The 15927-nt window shown below is 41.7% G+C and overlaps 1 protein-coding gene across 2 annotated transcripts in view; it reads left to right on the forward strand.

Moving 5' to 3' along the window:
• fgd6 (FYVE, RhoGEF and PH domain containing 6) overlaps window positions 1–15927 on the forward strand; it is a 156325-nt gene that overhangs the window by 106346 nt on the left and 34052 nt on the right. For both annotated transcript variants that reach the window (XM_041202697.1, XM_041202698.1), the window contains exon 15: window positions 2085–2184. In XM_041202697.1, coding sequence (XP_041058631.1) covers window positions 2085–2184 — 100 coding nt within the window. The remainder of the gene's footprint in view (window positions 1–2084; window positions 2185–15927) is intronic.

The raw sequence follows: 15927 nt of genomic DNA on the forward strand, positions 1-15927 counted from the left end.
CTGTGAATAATGTTGCAAACTGAGCACGAGGAGAAGCAACATATGTTCTGATTTTGAAACTACTGCTTTCTCTCTTAAGATAAACATGCGTATTGACTGTTCTGTTATTTTAATGCGCCTAAACGTTTGCTTACAATTTGACCCTTTGTTTTTGTTTCATCTGTTGTTGCACTTGTTTACCTTCGTAGTTAGCTTGGATGTATGTTTTCTTAAAAAGAAATTCTCAATTTAGAAAGACTGAGTGGCAAGCTGGATGAATATAGCGATTTGTTGTTTTGGCTTTAAATCTATATCTCTAACATTGCAAGCAACTTATGATTATGTATGCTAAAACAACCAGTTGCATAGTAATTCCACTCTAACCTTAACTGTTCAGGGTAGTATTAAAATATTGGTCCAAGTTGCCTCTAAACAGTCTTTATGTTAGTGGGCTGATATGTTCCTTTTATCCTTCATGAGACAGTTTTTTTAATGCAGTCCTTTACAACGACTTTTGTAATTTCTCACGTCAGGATGTCTGCAGTGTGCTGATATTTCACAGTAGGAAGCTAGGATACAATTGTTTTCATTACTGATGGTAGTGACATGATTGACATTAAACAGTGTTATGTCTGGAAGTGCAAATAGTGCAGGAACAATTGAAGAGGAAGGGAAGCCTGGAGGCGGTACCTTTTGATACTTCTATCACAGAGTATATATGCTAAACTGCCAATTTATTGCCAGTTGTGAGTGCCTTGAATGTGATCTCCCTGGTCACTCTAGTAATGCAAGTGATGCCGAAAATCCCTGCGTGTCTGAAACAGCATATTAAATAATTAAAATATGTGGATTCTGAGACTCAGGAAATTCTAGGGCAGGTACTGAGCTGCCTTGAAATCAAGGCCCCTCTTGGTTCTGCAAGATAAGAGGACAATCTTGGTGCTGATATCATTGGAGTGGCCAAATAGAAAGGCCCTCCATGTTGACAGTTATTACATTTTTTGGGGGTTGTTAGTGTTAAATGTTGGCTTTGTATATTTTTCTTTTATAAAAAGAGGAAGTAATTTGAAGAAAAAGTATTGCCCCTTGTAATTTGAATGTTCTCTGTATAGCAAAACACAATTCATTCTCCCTGTTTCATGTATTAAAATTTTAGTAATGGAGCTAATTGTGCTTTTTATAATTGTAAATCCGTTGGGCAGAAGTGCCTACAAGGCAAAAGTCAGGAGTGTGATGGAATACTCTCCCCTTGCCTGGATGAGTGCAGCTCCATCAACGCTCAAGAAGCTCAACATCACCCAGGACAAAGCAGCCTGCTTGCTTGGCGCCCCATCCATCACCTCCAACATCCATTCCCTCCACCACTGGTACACAGCAATGTGTACCATCTATAAGATGCACTGCAGCAACTCACCAAGGCTCCTTTGACAGTACATTCCAAACCTGCAACCTCTACCAACCTCTAGAAGGACAAGAGCAGCTAATACATGGGAACACCGCCATCTGTAACTTCCCCTCCAAGCCACTCACCATCCTGACTTGGAACTATATGCCGTTCCTTCACTGTCTCTGGGTCAAAATCCTGGAGCTCCCTTCCTAACAGCACTGTGGGTGTACCTACACCCCATGGACTGTAGCGGTTCAAGAAGGCGGCTCACCACCACCTTCTCAAGGGCAATTAGGGATGGGCAATAAAAAGTGCTGGGCTAGCCAGTGAAGCCTACATCCTGTGAAAGAAAAAAATTAATTATATATCTGAACAAGGTTGTAATCTTAATTTGGGGGAAAAAAGTGAACAGGGATTGGATACTTCAAAGCTCCAATTCAAGCTATATTTAGGTAAGTAGGGATGGATTTTTTTCCCTCGCAGCATCCAACTCGAGCTGCTGAAACCTATCACATGAAGAATTGGAATCTAAGAAAAGTAAGTTCTTCAAAAAGATCTCAAAGCATTAGGTTGAAACAAAAATGGAAAACGCTAGTAACACGAGGTCAATTTTCATTATTAGGTTGACTTAATCCTATCTACTACTTTCTCAGTTATGTTTAATGTGTCTTATCTTTGTCTGTGCTAATTCTGAACTTTAACTCTTTTCAATATATAGTTCAGCAGCAGAAAGAGATGAATGGTTAGAAGCCATTTCCAAGGCCATTGAAGACTATACAAAAAAAAGGATAACATTCACTGCAAGTAAAAGTCTTGAGGTATGTTGGTATTAAAAACTTGTGTTTGAAGTCTATTTTGGGGAACATATAAAACAGGGTGCAACAAAATAAAATACTTTGCCCCTGGTTTGTTTTGCCATCGCTTTACAGAATTGTTTCCTTTTAAAACAAGTACTTCTATAAATATGCTGAAACTGAAAGCTGTGCATTTATTAGGCCAGCATTTTGGCAAGATGGCTATCGAAACTGGTAGAATAAAGTTCTTATATACTGATATATTGATTAAAAAGTTGTGGTGAGCAGTTGGCATCTATTTAGTCTGATCAGGAAGACCACATGTTTTGAACTGGGTTTCATTGTCTGCAGTACAGATTATTGATGTATTTCAATGTCAATTTGCAATTCTTGATAAATATTGTATGTTGCTATGTTCAGGCCTGCCTGTTTATACATGGTGAATGTACTGAGAATTTAATAACTTTTCCCTCTGTTATGCAGATTGACTTCTCAAAGTCAATGCTAGCTCAAAGGATTTTATAGTTGTAAGAATTAATATTTGTTAATATACTAATTAGTTACACTCTTGGAATAGCTGGAGCCAGTGTAGAGGCAAAATGCAATGCCATGAGTAAACAATCTACATAGTTCCAAGAAACAGTATAACAGATACAGATCAGACAGCCTCTCCCTTTTCAAGAAGTATTATTTGTTTGAAAATTCGTTTATAGATCTTTCAAAGTAATGCGGTTGAATCGCTTGTCTGTTTAACTCCATGAATTGGTTCAAAGTTGTTGTATGGGCTGGCTTCAACAGCTTGTGGTTACTGCTTGCTGCTTTAAATTACTGTTTTGGTGACTAAGCCTGTTAGCTTAATTTGCTATCAAAGTGTCTGGCACGATTGCTGTTAATTGTCTTCCTAAATGACACAGATGCACAGTGGAAATCCTAAATAGGTTTATTGTTCACCTAGGGTGTGTTATCCTAGATTACTTGGTGCGTGTGGTCTCAGTCCAGTTAATAGGAAGTGCCAGCTTGCCTCCCAGAAGGAAGTTCCAGTAAAATGGATACCAGCTGGAACCATTTCTGAACAGGGAAATAAGAATAGTTCAGAACTGGTGCTCCAGTCTAAATTGCCCGTTAATACTGGTAATGGTGCCAGTAAGCCAACTGGTGATGCCAGTAATACTAATACAGTTTCTACTGGTCTGAACTGGTTAGTTTTCTAGTTTATGCGTCGTGCTTTATATTGTATTTATATTTATTGTTTATTATAAATATATATTCATTTATCGCTGATTTATTGTTGATGAGCATCAACTGATGTCATTACAACACCTCCTTCCAATGTGGATGGGAATGCTCAAGATTAATAAGTGGGATTCTGCAGATTTGCAGGTCAGACAAAACACTCAATAAAAAAGTATGCGTAAAAACTGTGCAAATTTTATTATGAAAAATACCAAGCATGCAAAAGTAAAATTCCTCATTGATCGCAGGCAAAGAAAACTCAGAATGAAGGTTTCAGTAAAGGATCAGCAACTTTATTCCTGGAAAAGAAGTGAGGAAACACAAATAACTCATGCACAGTATCAAAAGCTGATTGATTTCAGGCCATGTTTGCTCACGGTTCAGATCCATTATTTTCCCTGTTATATAACTGACCAGCTTGCTTTGCTTTGTAGACGTCATCCTTGCTGAACCCCTTCTTCAAATGATGAGTGAAACATGCTTCAGATGGAGAAGGAATAGGGAAAAGATGAGCATTGATTCAGTGATACAGTTAAAGTTGTACAAATAGCGAAAAACAATTAAACCGAAAAAATAAAATTAACCACTGCTCACTGAGCTCCAGACCTCCCAGAACCTGTAGGGGGACAAAAAGGAACGTATCAGTGTTCTGCGTGCAAGATCTGTATACAGCGCATATACAGACTGCATGAATGAAGATGATACATATATCACCCTCTGAGATAGCAATCACTTTGAAGGATGTTTTGTGTGTGAACCGGCACAGTTTTTATTTGGAACATTCAGTGAATCATACCTTCCCATCTATAGGAGTGTAAAGAACCTCTGCACATGTGCTTCCCCAGCTGTGTGAATAAATGTGGGTGTGGCTTCAATTTGTGCAGGCCTGTTGCTCCGCAAGGTATAGTAATTTGCTGCAGTGTCCCCAGGCTGCAATAGAAAGCAAGAGTAAAAATTAAGTTTATAATGTCTCCTCAGCACTAAGATAGCTGTTGGATAAGGGTTGCAGTTATCTAAACGCATATTACTCTGCTCTGCATGCAGGTGCTGAAAAATTATTCTTGGAGCCTGTAGTTGAGCCTTGATAGCTCGAACTCCAACTTTTCCTGGAGGCTTTGATTGATCCCAGAAAACTCCTCCAGATTCTGCTGCAGGGCTAACCTGTCTGCCTCCAGATACTGCTGGCCGAGGGCTGGCTTCTCTGCCTCCAGCCTCTGGACAGTCAGTAGCTTTTCACAGTTCTGGGCAGTTTCTGCAGAATTCTCCAGCTGCCTTGCTGCCCCGGAAGTACTAGCTTTATTACTTATCACTAAATGTTGGAACATCACGCTTCTCAGCTTCTTGCATTGCTCAGGCAATCTTATCGTTCTATTGGGAAAAAGAAATTAGATGTTAACAAGGTTGTTGACATTTTCGATGTGAGAAGGCATACAAGTTCTGTGCACAATTTGCTTTTAGGCACATAATTGTTCATGCAGGTCTGTGAGAATATTAGCCAAGATGATGATAAACAATGAGTAGCGAGCTGCACATGTACCCTGGTCGCAGTAGGATCTTTCAATGCCCTCTTCGCTTGAACGGTTGCAAGGGCTGCATCGTCGGCACTGATGTCATTCTGTATTAGTATCCCAAATTTAGGATTTGCATGCGTGTTGATTCCTTCTGCTCCTTGAGGCCTTCGCGGGACTCTGCAGACGAAGAAAACCTCAACTACACACTTACAGCCGTGAGCGCAAAGTTTCAGCCTTTTCATTGAAATGTACCTCCAAGCAAACGGATTTGTGCCTTATAAAAGGCATCCCCTGCAACCGGTTCTCCTTCTCCAAATCGCCATGAATCGAGCAGCTGACGCTCGCCAGGACCCACCTTATCTAGTACACCTTTGAGTCATGGTGGCTCTTGGCATCAAACTTTTTGATCTCTTTAATTGACACAATCCTGCAGACTTGCTTATCACCCAGGAATCGGACGCAAGCAGACTTTGCTGCATCAGCCATTCTTGATTCCTGAAGGTATTGTATTGATTTAAGAAATCAGTGTCACAAATAAGCTCTTTCCTCCCGAGTTGTGAAAAGCATGCCTCCATTACCCCCCGCTCTATATCATCCCTTAACTAACGAATTCCACACACCCCCCCCCCCCCCCCCCCCCCCCCCCCCCGCCCCTTCCTCCAGGCCTTGGGGCCCCGCCAATGCCACCGAATTCCGGGGCCTGTGTTTCTCCGATGTTCCAGGGCTTCCCACGCAACTCCCCCCCGCACCCCGAACTCTCAACCACCCCTCGCCCCAACAGCCCTTGCTGTGCCTGCGCGCATTTCAAATCTGTAGCTAGGCCAGCCGGAAACATCACTTCTGGTTTCTAGCAGGCCTGGCCAGAAACGTCACTCCTGATTTCCAAAACAAAAACAGAATTACCTGGAAAAACTCAGCAGGTCTGGCAGCATCGGCGGAGAAGAAAAGAGTTGACGTTTCGAGTCCTCATGACCCTTCGACAGAACTTGAGTTCGAGTCCAAGAAAGAGTTGAAACATAAGCTGGTTTAAGGTGTGTGTTTGGGGGGGGGGGGGGGGGGTGGAGAGACAGAGAGGTGGAGGGGGGGGTGTGGTTGTAGGGACAAACAAGCAGTGATAGAAGCAGATCATCAAAAGATGTCAACGACAATAGAACACATAGGTGTTAAAGTTGGTGATATTATCTAAACGAATGTGCTAATTAAGAATGGATGGTAGGGCACTCAAGGTATAGCTCTAGTGGGGTTTTTTTTTATATAATGGAAATAGGTGGGAAAAGGAGAATCTTTATAATTTATTGGAAAAAAAAAGGGAAGGGGGAAACAGAAAGGGGGTGGGGATGGAGGAGGGAGCTCACGACTTAAAGTTGTTGAATTCAATATTCAGTCCGGAAGGCTGTAAAGTCCCTAGTCGGAAGATGAGGTGTTGTTCCTCCAGTTTGCGTTGGGCTTCACTGGAACAATGCAGCAAGCCAAGGACAGACATGTGGGCAAGAGAGCAGGGTGGAGTGTTAAAATGGCAAGCGACAGGGAGGTTTGGGTCATTCTTGCGGACAGACCGCAGGTGTTCTGCAAAGTGGTCGCCCAGTTTACGTTTGGTCTCTCCAATTTCCAGCCAGCCCTCAGCGAAGATCGAATTGCCTGATAAAACTCAGCAGGTCTGGCAGCATCGGCGGAGAAGAAAAGAGTTGACATTTCGAGTCCTCATGACCATTCAACGGAACTGAGTGAATCTTAGGAAAGGGGTGAATTATAAGCTGGTTTAAGGTGGGGGGGGGTACTTTTTCTCTTTCTCTCAAGTGCTAAGGAACACAAGCTCCAATAACTCATCGACACCAACACCCATCTAGGACCCTCCACCCCTGCCTGTCCCTCCGTCCCCACCCCATCTAATCCCAGCCCCGGCCGTGTATTCACTATACCCCCTGACCTTCCCCTCTCCGACTCTGAACGTTCAGTGCTCAGCAAAGGACTTAGTTTCATACCCTTACACCCTCATCTCAATGAATTTCGGGCTCGGCACGATGCTGAACTCTTCTTCCGTCGTCTTCGTCTCCGTGCTCACTTCTTTGGGCAGGAGTCCTCTCCCCGTTCAACGGATCCTTTTACCCACCACCAATATTCTCCCTCCACCTGGACCCCTCCCTCTGGATTCTTACCTTCTCTTGATCTTTTCATTGAGAACTGTCGTCTCAATTTCTCTGCTCCTCTCACCCATTCTAATCTGTCTCTCTCTGAACTTACTGCACTCCGTTCTCTCAGGTCCAACCCCAACATTGTCATCAAAACTGCTGACGAGGGTGGTGCTGTTGTTGTCTGGCACACTGACCTCTAGCTCGCGGAGGCTGAGCGTCAACTCGCAGACACTTCCTCCTACCTCTCCCTGGACCATGCCCAGCCTTGAGCATCAAGCCATTGTTTCCAGGACTGTCACTGACCTCATCTCCTCTGGAGATCTTCCTTCCACAGCTTCCAACCTGATAGTCGCCCAACCTTGGACGGCACGCTTCTACCTCCTACCCAAAATTTTTAAGCCCCCCCCCCCACCTTAAGCCAGCTTATATTTCACCCCTTTCCTAAGATTCACTCAGTTCTGTTGAAGGGTCATGAGGACTTGAAACGTCAACTCTTTTCTTCTCTGCCAATGCTGCCAGACCTGCTGAGTTTTTCCAGGTAATTCTGTTTTTGTTTTGGATTTCCAGCATCCGCAGTTTTTTGTTTTTATCTCAGCAAAGATCTCCGATTATAGGGGGGATGTGGGAGGAGTCGGGGCCGGGGGCGCAGTCTGTATATGCGCTGCATTACAGATCTTGCTTCTAGGAATCAATAACATCAATGATTGAGCAAAGTGACAGTTTCAATACAAAAGCCAAAAACTAAACAAAGGGAGGCCAAGTGTGGATTTTTTTCAAGAACTTTGTTTCTTTGAAGTTCAAGTATCACAATTTGAAGTGTGTTGACCATAATGCAAATTGTTTATAGAACTGTCTCGACTAGCAATCATTTAGTCAATAATTTTAAAAATCTAAACTTATCGAATGATTTTTGCTCAGCTTCCAATCTTTTTCAAATAATCAACATTGACCATCTTTATCTGTTACATACACTACATTGAATCAACAGAACATAATCAGGCCGTTGGCCCAACTGCAGCATTTGTACCCCATAGGAGCTTCCTCTTATGGGCTGCCTCTTCCCATCTGCTGCCATTTTCCTTTAATCTCTGCTCATTTGTCTCTGCAAAATCTGTCAATGGCATCTACTTATTTTATCAGTTAATCAAACCTGATAAAGGATTTTGTGCAGATTCTTTGCTTCTTTTGATATGTATAGAACTGACATATACTAGCTCAAGTTTTCTCCCATTGCTTAAAGACTCTGATACTTATTGGGTAGTGGTAGTTTGCTGGTTCCTCAATCAGTTGGCCATTCTTCATTTGAATGGTGGTTGGCAGACTATTCAAGTAGAGGAATCAGAGAAGTCCAATGCTATCCTCACCTGCAACCCATATATGTACATTTACAAGGACGGAAAATTTCCACATTTAGGTGGAATTCTTTGACTTTTTGATTATGGAATTCATCCCTTTGAAGTTTTTTTTCTGACCTCTGACATCCCTTCTCCAGAGCCCTTAGTTTCCCTTTGCAAGAGTAACCCTCATTTAAAGGGCATTTTAATGGCGCATTTTTGTTTTAGTGTGGTTACTGAACATACTCAATCTTTTTTAAAAACAAATTATTGCTTCCTTCCCCAGGTCCTTCCACTTGCTGCTTCCATGCCCTGGCCCTCCCACTTGCCTCTTCCATCCCTGAACCCTTGCTAACAGGACAGCAAACGTTCAGGAGAGGGGATCAGCAAGTTGGAAGTCGGGAGAGGAAAATGGTGAGCAGGAGGATTGGGAGAAGGAAACAGCGAGCGGGAGGTCAGGAGAGGAAAATGGCGAGCAGAAGGGTTGGGAGATGAAAATGGTGAGCAGGAAGGTTGGGAGAGCGAAGTAGCGTGTGGGAGGGCCGGGAGAGGTAAATGGTAAGCAGGAGGGTTGGGAGAGGAAAATGGTGAGCAGGAGTGTCGGTAGAGGAAAATAGTGAACTGGAGGGCTGAACGAGGAAAATGGTGAGCAGCCAGGTCGGGAGAGGGAAATGGTGAACAGGAGGGTTGAGAGAGGCAGGGAGTGGAGAGCAGGAAGTAATTAGAAATAGTACCTAAGTTATTAAGAACTCTTAAGTTATGAGTTAGCTCTTGAGTTATTAAGTGTTACGAGTCCAAAGTCTTGTACGATAATTATGTTTTGGACTGCCTGCTTAAGGTAAAGTGAAGTAATGAAGCGAGGCATGTGATCTCCTATGAGCTCTGCTCAACAACAAGCCTGTGTGACTTAGTTACCATGGGAATCAGCGGTCTAGGTTATGTGCTATTGGAATGTATTTGCCAGGTTTAACAGCTGAAAACAAAGGCAGAAGCAGATTTTCTGTCTGAGACTTTAAACAGGAATAGAAAGACGAGGAAAGAAAGCTGCTACAGCCCACAGAGGGACAAGGCTGCTTTCTCTCTTAGCTGTCAGACAGAATGCTGGAGAATGCTTGCCCATTGGTCAAAGAGAAGGAACCCACAGTAATTTAGGAACACTGGAAGATTATTCCTGGCAAGGCCAAGAAAATAAATCACTAGAGTCATAGAGTCATATCAGTCTACAGCACAGAAAAAGGCCCTGCGACCCATCGAATCTTCGCCGGTCAAACAAGTACCTAACTATTCTAATCCCATTTTCCAGCACTAGGCCCATAGCCTTGTATGCCATGGCATCGCAAGTTCACATCCAAATACTTCTTAAATATTATGAGAGTTTCTGTCTCTGCCACCCTTTCAGAATCCCACCACCCTCTGGGTGAAAAAATTCTTCCTCACATCCCCTCTAAACCTCCTGCCCCTTACCTTAAATCTATGCCCCCTTGTTATTAATCCCTCCTCCAAGGGGAAAAGTTTCTTCCTGTCTACCCTATCTATGCCCCTCATAATTTTATACACCTTAATCATGTCCCCCCTCAATCTCCTCTGCTCCAGGGAAAATAACCCCAGTCTAACCAATCTCTCCTCATAACTAAAACTCTCCAGCCCAAGCAACATCCTGGTAAATCTCCTCTGCACTCTCTCTAGTGCAATCACATCCTTCCTATAATGCGGATTCCAGAACTGCACGCAATACTCTAGCTGTGGCCTAACCAGTGCTTTATGCAGTTCCATCATAACCTCCCTACTCTTATATTCTGTGCCTCTGCTAATAAAGGCAAGTATCCCATATGCCTTCTTAACCACCTTGTCTACCCATCACACTACTTTAAGGGACCGGTGGACATGCACACCAAGGTCTACGGCCGCAGAAACGCCTGCCTGTTCCCCTTACAATCGAGTCTTCTACCACTATTGCTTTTCCCCTCTTTTTCCTCCCCTGCTGTGCAGCTGAGCCACTCATAGTGCCATGAGCGTGGCTGCAATCCCCAGAGGAACCGTCACTCTCACCATTTTCCAACACACAAAAACGGTTCTCAAACGAGATGCACCCTGGGGATATCCTGACTACCTGCTTGACACCTTTTCTTCTGACTGATGGTCACCAACTCCCTCTCTGTCTGCACTTCCGTAAGCTGTGGAGTGACCACATCTAAAAGCATACTATCCACAAAACTCTCAGCCTTGTGGATTCACCTCAGTGCCTCCAGCTACCGTTCCAGCTCCGAAACTCGGAGCTCAACTAACTGCAGCTGGTGGCATTTATGCACACATGGTCAGTCAGTAGTCAAGGAGCTAGGGCTTCCCACTGAACTCGGTCTTACTGCTCAATGTTAGCTCAGGACTTCTCAAAAGCCTGCAGGAGTGGATCTTGGACAGTCACTGAATGTTATAACTCAGCAAAACAGGGAGACGTGAACTTGCTGGAAGCTGGGAGCGACTTTGGATGGTTTCCTGAAAAGACTGCGATTCTGTGTAAAGCGCGCTGTAAACTATATATGCAGCATGAGGTATTGTTCAAGTTGTCTTTTCTGTAGCTTAAGAGTATTAGTTGCCTACTAAGTAATGATTAGTCAATGCTGCTTTTAGCTTGTTGCAGTACAAGTCTTAAAACTTGAAATCTTGCCGTGTAGTTCCTTTAAGTAGATCATTAGGAATTCAAACACTTTGTTAAAGGTTCTTAAAGTTAAAAGTTCCCACAGTTCTTTTGGGATCTGAATCCAGAGGAAAACGAAAGGTAAATGCAAAACTTGAATTAGAATTCCAAAGGAAAGAAAAGGACAGTTACAAAGAGAGAGAGAAGCCAGGAAATTTGAACTGGACAGAGAAAGACTTTGATAATGCGAACAGAGGGTAGCAGGCAAATTTGACGATGATTTAACTTCTGTTTTGATTTGGCAAGTAATATTCACCTACTGCCAAAATTCACTGATGAAGGAGTTGAAATTTATTTTGTGTTTGAGAAAATTGCTACAAAGTTAAAATGCCAGAAGGAAAGTTGGACAATTTTATTGCAAAGTGTGTTTGTGGGAAAAGCATTAGAAATGTACTCCACTTTCAGATATGCAATCTAGAGATTAAGAAGAATTCTGTTCTGAATGCATATGAGTTTGTGCCAGAAGTTTACAAACAAAAGTTTAGAAACCTAGGGAAGAAACAGAATCAGACTTCTGTGGAATTTACTAGAGAAAAGGAAATGATATTTGATTGATGGAATAGAATAATGAAGATTGAGCAAAATTTTGAAAACCTTAGAGCTAATGTTATTGGAAGAATTTTAAAACAGTGACCCTTGAGGAATAGGGTCGCATCTAGAAGACCATAATATTTTCAAGGTAAGAGTAGCTGCTGTGTTTGGCTGATGACTATGAATTGTCTCACCAACATCTGAGTAGCAGCAGACCATTGTTTGCAAACCCAACCAGAAACTGGAGAAATCTGATCATGAACAGAACACTTGTTGCAGTGAGAAATATAGCAGAAATGAAAAGACAGATACTCTTCAGAGTCGTAAAAAAGACAGTGTGGAGGATAAGTATCTTTCAAGAGGACACGCTAAGGAAGTGTGTTGGAAATAAAAAGCTAAAACTGTGGCATGTGTGGGAGTGTCTAGTGTGACTGCAGAAAATGTTGTAGCAGTAGCTGGTACTTATGACAAACCAATAGCTTTGAATCTATTTACTATTGTAAAAACGTAGCAAATATAAAAACCATAGAATATATAGAATTGTTAAAATTTTGTGTTCAAGGTTGAAGTTTTCACACTTTTGTCTGGTAAAGCAAGAAAATAACGTAACATACTTACAGATAGGGGGGTCAGCCCAATCACTGGCGGTAGATGAAAGCAAACTGCCTCTAGAAGGTACGCTATTTCAAAATGTATTGATTATGGGGATTAATATAGATTATTTAAGTGCTCCGCTGCATGAAGATAATGTAAAATGTGGTTTAATTTTTCTGGTATTGTAGTTGTAATTATGTCGATGTTGCCTATTAATGGTATTGACTTTGTACAAGGAAATTACCTTGCTGGAGGTAAAGTGCTGCTGTCTCTAGTGCTGTCAGCCAAGTACAGTGGAACTGTTGAAATTGAAAATGTACAGAAGAAATAAAATGAGGAGCAGAAATCCTTGAATCTCTGTGAGCCGTCTTTGGAAATTACTGTTTCAATGAAGGATGTGTTCAAAGAGTCAAAAGCTCAGACTGCTGAAGTTAAAGAGACATTGGAACATCAGACTGATGACAAACAGCTACCAACAGCTGGAAACAAAGTAAAGCTTTCTGAGTTAAACCTGCAGACAGATCCTGGGCAAGCGGTGTCAAAACAGACAGCAGCTGACCTCAAAGCTGATGATGGAATGAAGGAAAGCACTGCTTTAACATCAGAAGACTCCGCTATAACTAATACTGATACCATAGAGCTACGAGAAAGGATTCATGTTCTTAAACGCCAATTAAAACTTCAAAATGGTGAAACAATCACTCTTGCAAAAGGGGAACTGGAGAAAGTTTGTGCTGAGCGAGAAAGCGACAAACAAAAAGAATTAAAAAGAATTTGTGAAGCGACTAAAAAGGAATGTCAAGATTTTTTTTATCTGAGCATTGACATAACCTTAATGAGGTAGATAAGGAGGATTTTACTCAGCAAAAGAATGAACTGCTTGCTCAGGGGGAGGCAGTGTTAAACACACAGTTTAATTCATGTGAGTCACCTCAAAGATAAAAGTAATCCAGTACTTAAACAGGAGGACAGCAACAAGAGCAGCTGTATGGCTGGTTGAGACTTTTTTTACAGGCTTGGACTTTAGAAAGCCAACAGTCATGAAAGAGAATGGTGATCAGGAATTAAAACCTCCACTGAATAATTCTAAGACAGTTAAAAGATCAAAACCCTGATGACTATGTAGTGTATAAAATTAAAGAATAAAGGGAGTTACTGAATCAAGATGGGGTGTCAGAAAACAACAATGTTGTCCTTGACAAAGTTAACCAAACCAAATCAACTATACAGTATTCTGACTCAGGACATGGAAAATCTGTAAAACCTACTTGAAATGAGAAAGGAGATTTACCACAACAAATGATGGAAAGTGAAGCCATTGGTAGTAAAATGAACTGTTATTTGAAAGAAAGTTGGAATTCTAAGAACTCTCATAAACCAAACTTTAAAACTTAATTTGCCACATGAGATTGGATGTGCTGGGTTGAGCCTTAAAATGGTGCCAAGAAAGACTGTTTAATAATGAAATGTGACAACAAGGGGAAGAATATTACCTCTGCTGTATGTAGTAAGTGTTGTTAAAGCGTTTAATGTTAATGTTATATTTTGGTAGTGTTGTACCACAGTAATTTTTCATCTTTCAGTGGCTGGGGCGGGGGCAGCATGTTAAGAGTCTGAGGTTTTATAGAATGATTATGTTTTGGTCCATCTCTTTTTAAGGTAAAATGGAGTCATGAAGAGAGTCATGTGGTCTATTATGAGTTCTGCCCAACAACAAACTTTTGTGGCTTAGTTACCATGGGGACCGGGGTCCAGGTCCTATGCTATTGAAATGCACGTGCCAGGTTTCGCGCCTGAAAACCAAGGCAGAAGCAAATGTTCTGTTATTGCTGACTTTCTGTCTGAGACTGAACAGGAACAGAGAGAGTGAGAGAGAAACCAGAAAACAGCAGCCATTGTGATCTGCAAAGGGACAAAGCTGTTTTCTGTTAGCTACCAGACAGAAAGCTGGGGAAAGAGAAGGAACCTGCAGCAATTTAAGGACACTGGAAGATTTTCCCTGGTGAAGCCAGGAGAAGAAATGCTGGAGTGGGCCTTACGGCTGAAAGTCGGTTCAATAATTTTGAGAGGACCTTTGACATTCACTGGGTGTAAAAACTCAATGAAATGGGGAGACATGAAGCTGTTGGAAGCTGGGAGTGACTTTGGATTGCAATTCTGTGGAAAGCGTGCTGTAAAATTTATGTGCGCTGTGGGTTATCGGTTGCATTCAGACATGATTAAGGGTTATCTTTTCTGTAGTTTACATTATTAGTTGCCTACTAAGTAATGTTTAGCCAATGTTTCTTTTAGTTTGCTTGTTATGTTAAAAGTCTTGAAATATTGTCATGCAATTCCTTGAAGTCAGTCACTGGGAATTCAAATACCTTTTTTAAAGTTATCGATCTCTACGGGAATTGTAACATATGTCGGTAAGAGATCTCGAGTCAGTAAGAGTCCTTAAGAAGACTTTTGGGCTAGTTAGGTTCAAGGCAGATAATGGTTTTTTACTGTAAAAATTACAAGTCAGGTACGTAAAACACCCTTATTACATGTGAGAAAGTGATTTTCATTTAGCACGTTTTTGTTTAGCACACTTTTTTTTAGGAACACATTAGGGTGAGCGCTAAACAAGGGGTGGCTGTAACATAATCCATCAAGGTCATGTTCTGTGTTTGTATGGACTTCATCCTGTATCACATGCACTAACTGCACTGAGTGCTGTAATGCTGAGGCCACATTGGTGGTTTGATACAAGTGCATTGGTCTACAATCTTGACGGTAATAGAAGGGAAAGAAAGGAAAAACTAATGCTTCTACCCATTTGAAGTGGCCTAGAGCTATTTGCATTTCACTTCAGATCCTAAAAGTGCTCTTATTTCCCGGCCCCCTATGCTGCAGTGACGTTGCTGCTTTGCATTATGATGTGTACATGATTTCTAGTCCCAAAACATTTTGACCTTTTTGTCTTCATCCACTCTCATCCCTGCATACATGGTGGATGGATAGCTGTTTTTGTTCCCCTCTCGAGTCCTGTCGGTTAAAGTATTTAAAGCGTCGTAATGTAGAAATGTGACAGCCAAGTTGTGCATAGTAAAATCCCAAGAACTGTAATGAAATAAATAACTCAATTTGTTTTAGTGATGTTAGGTTGAAGAATAAATTTTGGCCTGCATTCAGGGAGAACTCTTCAAAAAGTGCCATGGTATGTTTTACGTTCACCTGAGAGCAGGCAGAACCACAGATATCTTCTGAAAGATGGTAACAGACAATACTGCAAGAATCAGCCTTGATTATGTGCTCTGTATGTACTTTGTGAAGGCATTTAATAAATTTCAGAACAGGAGATTATTAGTAAAAATATAAGTGTGCATAATTGGAGAAGACTTTGTGATATGGATCGTAATTGGTTGGGAAACAGAGTAGAGATAAAGGGAACATTCCCTGATGGGATGTAGTACGTGTTGTTTTCCTGGGAAACTTTATTGGGGCACCAGCTGTTCATTGTATATAGCAATGACTCTGATAAAGAAATAGAGAATTGTACATTCAGGTTTGCAGCTAACATTAAGTTGGGAGGCACAATAAACTATACAGATAGGACCTGGTCTGAATCTGGAATTAAAAAGCTAGTCTCAGTAATAATGACCATGAAACCACTATCGCTTGTTGTTAAAAACCCATCTGGCTCAGTAATGCCCTTTAAGGAAGGAAATCTGCCATCATTACCTGGTCTGGCCTACGTATGACTTCAGACT

This window comes from Carcharodon carcharias, chromosome 13, assembly GCF_017639515.1.
Source record: "Carcharodon carcharias isolate sCarCar2 chromosome 13, sCarCar2.pri, whole genome shotgun sequence".
NCBI lineage: Eukaryota > Metazoa > Chordata > Chondrichthyes > Lamniformes > Lamnidae > Carcharodon > Carcharodon carcharias.